This window comes from Buteo buteo, chromosome 15, assembly GCF_964188355.1.
Source record: "Buteo buteo chromosome 15, bButBut1.hap1.1, whole genome shotgun sequence".
NCBI lineage: Eukaryota > Metazoa > Chordata > Aves > Accipitriformes > Accipitridae > Buteo > Buteo buteo.
In genome coordinates, this window is record NC_134185.1 from 30,198,777 (window position 1) to 30,208,434 (window position 9,658).

At 40.9% G+C, this 9,658-nt stretch overlaps 1 protein-coding gene across 1 annotated transcript; it reads left to right on the plus strand.

Annotated features, from left to right (window-relative positions):
- The first annotated feature begins 1,168 nt into the window (after positions 1 to 1,168).
- On the plus strand, positions 1,169 to 9,094 carry CENPW (centromere protein W). Its single transcript, XM_075046894.1, has 3 exons — positions 1,169 to 1,339; positions 6,362 to 6,475; positions 8,160 to 9,094. Exons 1-3 carry the CDS (start codon positions 1,250 to 1,252, stop codon positions 8,184 to 8,186), a joined length of 231 nt encoding a protein of 76 aa, XP_074902995.1. The 5' UTR covers positions 1,169 to 1,249; the 3' UTR covers positions 8,187 to 9,094.
- Positions 9,095 to 9,658: the final 564 nt, after the last annotated feature.

A 9,658-nucleotide genomic window follows, 5' to 3' on the forward strand; every position in this document is an offset into this window, starting at 1 on the left:
CCCTTCTCCAACTAAGTACACACAGTCCAAATACACTGAGAATGCCAAGCTACAGGGGCCCCTCTGTGGGGAAACCTGTATTTCAGTCAGCAGCATCCGTCAGCCAAAACAGAAGTGTAGGGACAGATGCTAGAGAAGGGATGACACTTTAAAGCGGTGGCCGATTTCAGAATGAGTGTGTGTTTCTGCATGCAATTAAGTCAATGCCATACTTGTACTAATGTGGCGTTTTATCCGGGTTTACGTGCAGAACATAATTTAGCACTCTAGGCTCATTTTAGTGTGGGTTTATGGTGCTAATTAGGCTCCTGGTGCTGCAGTCCACCCCGACCGGGCCATCTGGTGTCGCATCTCCCAGCAGGGTCACACAAGGCAACGAAGGAGAGAACAAGCGTGTTGTACAACTCCCTCGACTGCTGCAGCAAATGAATTCTATCACGCCTGGGAGACGATTGCCAGCTTAAAGTCCGCAGCTCTCAGCCTGAGGCTTGTTTAGGCAGCCAAGCACTGCACCGGTGCCTCCGACCGGTGCCACGTTCCCTCCATTTTGGGAAACCTCTGCACGTGGCGGTGGCCAGGTCAGAAGGCAAGGTAAAGGCCATCAGGAAACCGCCACGTCCGTTTTCTTTCTCGTTGATTAAGGCAGGCCCCGGGGTGGAGGCTCGGGTTAACTTGTTAAAGCCGGAGCTAACACAAAGCTTCGGTGAGCGTGCAAGCCAAGCGGTTTGACACGTAGCTGCCCGTGAGGGAAGGACGGTCATGGCGTCCACCTGGGAGCTGTTATTTATCACCTGGGAGCCGTTTATCACCTAGGACCCGTTTATCACCTGGGTCTCGTTTACCACCTGGGACCAGCTCGGGGTGGTGGTGGGGGGCTCTTCTCACCTCACCCACACACCCCGGCCTGTGACTTTGGAGCCGGTCAACCGCTGTACGCGGGGACGTGACAGCCCCCGGCGGGAACGGGGGGGCGAGGGCCAGACCCAGCGCCCCTGAGGGGCTGGGGAGAGCAGCGGGCTGGGACCGCCGCCGTGGCGGTGGCCGGGTGAGGGGAGGCGGAGAGGGGCTCGGCTCCCCGCCGCCTTCCCCTGACAGGAGGAGGAGGAGGAGGAGGAGGAGGAGGAAGGGGGGGCGTCGCCGCCGCCGCTGGGAAGTGCGTCACGGCGGGAGCGCGCCTGCGCCGGCGGCGGCGGATTCGAACGGCGGCGGTTGGGCCGGTGTCGGCGGTAGCGGCCTGAGGAGGAGGAGGATGAAGCGCGCGGCGCCCCGCAGCACTCTGCGGAGGATAATAAAGACGCACAAGCCGCAGTTACGCCTGGCGACCAACGCCGACCTGCTGGTGAGGAAGGAGAAGGGCGGGCGCCGAGCGTTGCGGCCTGGAGTCGGGTGCGGGCCCGCTCCGCCCGCCCCTCAGCGCCGGCGGCCTCCAGCCTGCCTCCCGCCGGTACGGGCGGGGGCCGGCCCGCCGTCCTCTGCCGCTGGGGCAGCGGGGGCGAGCTCAAGGGGTGAATCCTCGAGCTCCAGGGGGGGCCCCCCCGGGGTCGTGGCGCAGGGCCGGGGGCGGTTGTGCTTTCGGCGGTGGCGGGCGGCTGCAGGCGTGGTGGTTGCCTGGGGGCGGGCGTCCCTAGACGGGGACGAGTGGTCTCCAAACGTTTTATCGCTCGAGAGACGCGGGCGCGGTGGGCTGTGCGCGCTGGAGCACGTTGGAGTTGCTGCGGCGTAGTGGGATGTCGAGTTACTACTCGTGGTGTTTCTGCAGTGAGCTACAGGCAGAGAGGAGGCAACGTTTGCGGGGAGAGGGACGATTGATTAGTCTAATAAAATACCAAGAAGTAGCAATTGCAGCTTCCTGGTTCGCTGGTGGCTACTGTAGTGTACGTTTGTGACAGTGAGTTTGGGGATTCAGGGACAGGCTGATGCATAAATATTGTGTCACTACATGTAACGCTGCTGTTCGAAGAGTTCAGTGTAGACGGACTGAGAAATAGGAATTTGGATTATGTGGCTGTAACGCGCAGATGTTGTTTATTTAGAGCAATTTGGCTGTACAGTTATCAATTGACTGGATTGTGATTAATGAGTTGCTAAGCTGTTAAGGCATCCTGAATGATCATATTTTTGTAGAAGGCCAGCTAAGTAATCTTTGTCCAAAATGAAGGAATGACAAGTCTTGTTATTAACCTAACAAGGAGAGTAAGGTGTTGGGGTCCTGCTCATGGTTTAAAAACACCTGCCATAAAGGTGTAGGGATAACAGAGCCATATCAAACAAGTTTCAGAAAACTGAGGCCAACAAAGCTGGATTCCTTCTGACCTGCAGTAAGGGATTTGGGGCACAGGAAGGGTTTGTCTCACCAAGAAATCACTTGACTACAGCAAGGAAACCTGACCTAAAGAGAGCTTGTGGTAGCTGCCATACTGAAAAACCCCCAGTATTTGTGCATAAAAAAAATATTTTTTGAAGTGACTGAATAATCTTAGCTTGCTTGACTGTCACGCCTTCTTGTTTTCAGATGCATGTGATTGTCAGAGCATTAATGCATACTGTACACTAGTGTGGTCCCTGACTTGAATTGTAAGTCCACGTTTCGTATGTGTATAAAAGTTGTGTCTTGCAGCAGCTTGAAGGTTGATATCTGGATATATGAGGCTAAATATAAATATACAAAATTAATGAGATTAATATGAACAATATGGTAGTTACATGAGAGGATTTACATTTGAATGTAAAGAGTACTTATTTTTTCTAATTGGCCTAATAAAAATAGGAGCTCTTCCTACTGCTTTTGCTATCTTTGAAGTATTTTTACGGACTAGGGACCTGGCCCCTTGCTCAGACCCACTCAAAGCTTACTCGGTAGAATGCAGTAGTCAACTAATCAAAGTTACATAATCACTAATAAATTTTTTTGTAGTCATTGGTAACAGTTGGTCTGTGTTTCCATGGTCATGTTACAGGTAGTGTGGCTGTCTGAAAAGGGCGAAGTGGGACCGTCCTCCAAATCTTGGCCGTTGGTTCCCATTTCTTCCTTGTCCTGGCACCAGCATTCTGTGGGCTGCAAAAGACAATCAGTGAATTGAATTGACTGAAACTAATGAACAACAACAATCTGATCTAGTTTAAAATATGGCTGTAAAAATACTCATTCCAACACAAAGGATGAGGTGAGAATGAATTTTAATCATGTAGTGGAAGCTTAGATTATCTCTTCTGGTGATGTTAAATTAAATGACACTTAATGTTAGGAGGCTTGGCTTTTTTATTTTACCTTTAAACAGGAATGTCCAGGGGTGGTGATTGCCCATGATGTTCTTCAACTAGGCATGTGGCTAACAGCTTTTTAGCTCTTTATTTCTATGAATAAATAATCAACACAGCTGGAGTTTTGCTTTGTTTCAAAAAAGAAGAAAAAAAAAAAAGGAGAGGGGAGTTTAGTCCTGTAGTTAGACAAGTAACGAGTCTTGAGAGTATGTTTTTTAGTGTCTCTGTTACTCCCTACAAACCTTGTAAGAGTGGTTAGATTGCATACTTTAGAAATTTATATGATAGCTGTCTTAAGATGAAACCATACACATTTTGAGCAGAGTGTTTGTGTCTTCTGCAGGGAAATATGAGAATTGGCTAGTTCACTTTCTGGACTATCTTCCTGAATGATCCATGCTTTCTGTTTGAGTCTACTGTGGTACTTAGCCAGTCCACTGAGGAGGTCTGCCTACCTGGCTTATGATATAATCAGATTGTTTTCCTTTTCCTGACCTTCAGCGATTATTTTTCCTCAATAAACCAATGTCTTCTTACATGATCGTTACTAACAAGTTTGAAAGACATAAGAATTCAGATAATTTTATTGAATACCTGCATGGATTTTCTTCTTCACTTTTCAGATTCTTTTGATCAAGTCTCTTTCTGAAATTTGAAGCTTTGTCAGAACCTAAGTGTTAACATCTTTCTCTGTGCACAGTGTAGCTAACAAATTTCATCAAACTTTCTCGAGATGTGTGATAATATCTTTGGGAGAAGAGATAGGAATAGTGTTTAAGGTTTGTCTAATGCTCTTACCACTCGGCTATTGACCTTTTTGAAAATAAGAGGTAAAGATTAAGATTTTAGTACTGAAGTTCAGATATTCCCCCCCCCCCCCCCCCCCATGGTGTGAGAAGAAAAAGCTGCAAACTTTGTTCTAGCTTGAAATTATAGAAGAAAAGCAGGAACTCAGCTGCTTGTTTTATGCTAGAAGGGCAGGTTCGTATTTACATTGCAGAAAAAAACTTAAAGTATTGCATTGAATGACCCCTTTTTTCTTTATCGGCATAGAATGATGAATTAGTGTACACTGAAGGCAAAATATCAGTCTAAAGAATTGTTCTGAGGTCATGACAGCAAAACAAAATTACGGAGCTTGTCCCTACTATTCATTAGTTCTGTTGAACAGGTGTGTGGAAGTTGCTCTGCAAGCAGTGTTTTGAGTTTTTACATATGTTCTTAAAACTTTACAACCTTTCTTTTATGGGAAATAAGCATTCTGTTGTGCAAGGTGGTTTTCATGAGTAGTTCAAAACTGTTCTTAAATTTTATGCAGAGGGACAATAATCTAATACATAGTAAAGCAATGTCTTTAAACAAATGTGGTATCACGTAGGTACTTTTCAGTAACTGTCCCGTTCATGGCATTCAGTCGTTCTGCCTTTCGTTAGCCTTTCTCAATTGCCTTGAATAATCCGGAATATTTATTAACATGTGCCCTACTGTGGAATGTTCTGATTTTAGTTATGTGACTATGTTTTAAGTCTATGGGAGTTCAGGGGAAGCTTCTCCACATGAAGCAATTCACTTTGAAAATAGGAAAATAAAGGTACAGTGATTCTGAGAGAAGATGCAGTTTTTAAAGGTGGTTTTAAAATTAACACTTTTGCCTTTAGGTATCTCAGCAGGAGGACTTGCAAGTGTGGAAGCTTTTGTTCTGCCTCCCTCTTCTCCCCCCAGGTTGTTTCCAGAAATCTAACCTCCTTGTTGATAAGTCTAATAATGAGAGTTCTAATGTTGAACACTATTTTAGTGTCACTGCTTGATTCTGTCAGAGGTTATTTCTGTGTGAGTAACTAAAGACTAGTTTAAAAATGGCTTTGATATTTTGCTAAGTAAATCTGCAAGAACATCTGCTTTTTGTGTAGTAGATGCTTCCAAACGATGCCAAATATTATACAAGTTTATCTGCTGCACGCTGGCTTCATTTAGTTCAGGAGTTAAAAAAAAAAAACAAACCTAAATTGCTTGTCATATGAACACTGAAATGCCTGTCCTCTAACAGATTCTTTGTGCTGCAAACCCACTGCCAAAGTATTTCCTATAAACTCTAACTTGTAGCTTTCCTTGTTGTATCTTATCTAGGCTTTGCAGATCAGATATGGCAGCATAACTATATCACCTAATTCATATAAATAAAACTGTCATATATTTCAGTAATGTTTTTCCGAGCTCTTGATTGAAAAACTATTTTGTATACTTTACATAGCAAAGTTAATATTGTTTGAAAGTTTAATTTAAAAAAGGTGCAATTACCAATTTTTCAGGTTGGACTGTTAAAATAGTTCACATAATGTCTGTATAACACTGGAGGTTTGTATTATAGGTTCCTTATTACACAGGGGTGCTTTTGGCTGGAAGTTTTTAGTCCAAGCTGGAGTAGTAGTTCCTTGCCTGCTGAAATTTTTGCTGCTTCTGTACTAGCAGAGCAGCATTCTATATTGAACGGAATACTGCCCTACCAGTTCTTTTCATGTAAAAAGGTTAAGTGATGGGCTGGGAAAAAATGGATGGAACCTCCTGACAGTGCAGAATTTCTTTTTCTGGAGAAATTAATGTCAATGCTCCTTTGCACTGGAGAGGGGCAGGAGTCCTTGAACTTGTCTGTGGTCCATTTGGTGATAAGGCAGGGATGAATTTGCTGTTCATTAAAAGTCTGGCTGTTGTAGTCACTGAAAGCTGACTATGTTTACTAGTAAGCAAAAAGGGTCCATCTTATTCTCTGATATTTATGTTTATATTTTATTACAAAAAACTGCTAATAAAAATCAGATGTGACTTATGTTAGGTCAGTTGTTGTTTGCTTGATTGTTTCTAAAGCACTTTTATGATTTAAGTGTACTAAATTTAAACTATATCTACAAGAGTCTTGCAGTAAGGAATGTCTTGGGAATTTAAGACTTGAACTGAGTACGTTGTTTTCCTGAAAACACCTTTCAGGAATCTGGAAGCAGTCTAATATGCGAATCCTCTGTGTCAAACAATGAACATCTAAAAAACCAAACTGTGCTTAAACAGTTTGAATCCTTCTTTTTTTTTTTCCTTCCCTCTTTTAAAGGTGCATTTGAACTTCTTACTGTTTCTCCATCGGCTAGCAGAAGAAGCCAGGACAAATGCTTTTGAGAACAAAAGTAAAATAATTAAATCTGAACACACTGTAGCTGCAGCAAAGGTAATAAAGCATTTTTAATATTTTTCTTTTTGTTTAATGTAAAATGTATTATGACAGCATATACAAAAGTTTTCTGTATTAGTGTTGGTATGTTTTTATAATCCAAAACCTGCAGAAACGTGATGTTCTTTAGTCCATCATTGGCATAATTCACTGTTACCAAGACATCAAATTAACTCTCCGTGCCCTATTAAATATAGCCCTATTTTTCTTGAATATTCCATGTTTAAATTCATAGTTTCAATATGTGGGAAAGTCTACACAGCAGTCTACCAGCAAGCATCTGTGGGCTGAAAGCCCAGGGAACAGAAGCAAATTCCAAAGTTGGAGGATCTTTATTTCAGATGATACTATATCAAGGAAGCCTCCTGTCTTAACTTCAGTAACATAAATGAAGCTTTATGGAACGAGTGAGAAATAGTTCAAAGAGGTTTCAAATATCTTACACCTTCAGTTCTTACCTGCTTAGTCTGAAGGATGTTTGAAGTGGATTCTTGCAGCATTGTGTGGCTACTGCTTGAACAAACAGATTCTTTGTGTGATGTTGTGTTCGGCAAGGGAAGAACTAGGAGAGGATTAAACTGTGGATTGCTATATGGGTAGTTCAGCATAACAAAAATTGCTGTATGAATATCTGTGAAGGAGGAATCCTCTGCATTACAGAGCATGGTAAGTTTTGTGTACGTGCAAAAGAAGGGAAAGAGGAAGGCGTTATGCAGCTTTCTCTAGAAAGAATTAGAGTAGTGTCAAAGTATGACCTGTAGCTCATTTTGCTCTCTAGGATATGTCTGCTTTACCTAGGTTTCATGAAGGAACTGAGTCTCTTTAATTTGTTATCTGTTCAACCACCTACTACTGCTAGGCAAATTGGAAGAACAAAACTCAGTGTTATCTAGTATTTGGGTCCTGTGGCTTCTGTTTATCTTCAGTATTTTTTTTTTCCCCTGGTGAAATGTTTAGTTTGATACTTTCTATTACTATAGTAACAGAAATATATACAGGATGTGTATGGTAGCCAAGTGAATGTTACAGTTGGAATCTTATGCATTTGTAATTTCTTTTTAACTGCAATCTTAACATTATTTGAACATTTTTGTGTTCCATTTATTTTTTTTTAAGATGAGAAGAAAGGAAAAACTGCCTGTATTTTAATAATGTTAACACTTAAATGGTCCCACTTGGGCTTTGAAGTTCATTTTTCAACTTAAACTCCAAACCAAAAAATGTCCTTCCAAGGGTCTGGGCGCTCTTGATATAGAAAGAAATAAGGCATTACAAACAAAAATTGAGCATAGTAGCTGTATAATTGCAAATCTTACTTTTTTTTCTTTTTGTCTAGTCCTAACGGGGTAAGAGCTTCAGGGAATCTGCTGAGGGCTTGAGACCTCTATTGCCATTTCTCAGCATCCATTTTTAAAATAAGCCTTTTATTTTGCAGAACTCTTGGTTGTGAATGTTCTTATTTAAAAAAAAAAAATACTTTCTGATATGGCATTTTTCTGTATGCTTTTCCTTTATTTCTAACCTTTTCCCTAGACTTTTACCCTTGGTGACTCTGCTCTTGGAAACAGATTGTTTGGCTAGGTGAACCTTTGGTCTGAGTAGCCTAGCGTTTTGGATCTCTTACTGCTGCCTGGATTGTAGTGATAAAAGTGGTGATAAATATACTTTTTTCTTTTTGCAGGTTATTTTAAAGAAAAGCAGAGGCTAGAAAACAGACCACTGGAATTTCAAAGCATGTTTTCTGTGTTTTCTTACTAATGTGAGATCCTGTGAGCCAGCTTTTGCACTTTTGGAAGTATTTAGTTTTATTGATGTCTGTCTCCTGACTCTGAGTATCTTGCTGTTTCTTTAAAAAAAATAAATTTAAGAATCTTAAAATGTATATTTTCATGCACTTCATGCGTAATTTAAAAATGTGTGTCACTTTTCATTTAAGACTTCATGTACCTTGTTTCTTCCAAAACAATGGAGGAATGCCTATACCGTATTCACTCTTCAGGTACAACGTGTCATTTATTTTTAGAAGTGTGAAACTAATCTAAAAGATGCAGGTTTCACTAAATCCATTATAGATTATGCAGTTCAAAGCAGATTTACTAGCTAAACAAAATTGTGGCTTTAAAACAATTGCTGTACAAACTAGTGTATCAAATATCTTGGCTTTAATTTATTTATAAGTGTCTTAACACTTTTTTACATTACTTTGAAAAGTAGGCTAAAACTTCTCTGTTCTGGGGAAAGAATACGTATTTTGTATTTCTAAATCATGCTCTGAACTGTTAAGCTGGCCTATTGTTTGATGTGGTATATGAGACAAGTTGGTGGTCTCTAATTCAGTTGGTGCAGACAGATGCGCATTATGGAAAAGAAAAGATTTGGCACAGCTGATGTTTTTGAAGTTAGATCCTGTACAAATAATGAAGATAAGTTGGCATGAGTGCCAAGCTAGTTCCTTTCCCCTTTTGAGTGTCATCTTAACTTGTCAAAAGTCTGTAAACGTACTTTATATAAAAATATCTTTCTAAATTAAAATAATATTCTATTCCTAATCTGATATTTTTAAACAGTTGCTGAACACTTTGCTTAATCTTTTAATAAAGATGTAGCTGAATCTTACGGTTTGAGCTGATAATACAGTTTTGTGGAATATGTGGTAGCTGATCCTTCATATGCACAGTGAGCTATTCTTAAAGAATTCTTAAGAACATGTATTGAGTAGTCTAATTTTGTTTAACATGTTACTGAGTATATTCTAGAAATTCAGTGAAAAAGAATTACATTTTATAAGTATTTTTATAGTCTAAGGAAACTGGAGCAATGCCAGAACTTCAAATTTCATATTGTGTCCACATACTTTTAAAACTCCTGTACAACCTATGAAAAGTCATCCTTTTACAGTATGCAGAAAGGATTGACTCTTCTGCTTTACTTAACTCATAGGGCTTAGTTCAGTCTGCTTCTTGTAAGGTTGACTAGATTCCTTATTCTGCATTTTCTTCTCTTACTCCCTTGGAATCCACAAAGAAAGCTGAGAACATATATGTGTAGAGGACATTTGGACTTAATAATCTGAAGTACATTCTCAGAAATAAGGGAGATCTGACTAGGTATTTATATTTTTCTTTGTAATTACTGTCTGTGATTTAACAATTTTCTTGCAACACTAGATTTTCCTTTGTT

Excerpts from the sequence above, each read along its gene's own strand:
- CENPW (XM_075046894.1), top strand. The coding sequence starts at position 1,250 with ATGAAGCGCGCGGCGCCCCGCAGCACTCTGCGGAGGATAATAAAGACG. Across the intron at positions 1,340-6,361 it reads CGACCAACGCCGACCTGCTG|GTGCATTTGAACTTCTTACT; the intron begins GTGAGGAAGGAG and ends CCTCTTTTAAAG. Across the intron at positions 6,476-8,159 it reads ACACTGTAGCTGCAGCAAAG|GTTATTTTAAAGAAAAGCAG; the intron begins GTAATAAAGCAT and ends TTCTTTTTGCAG.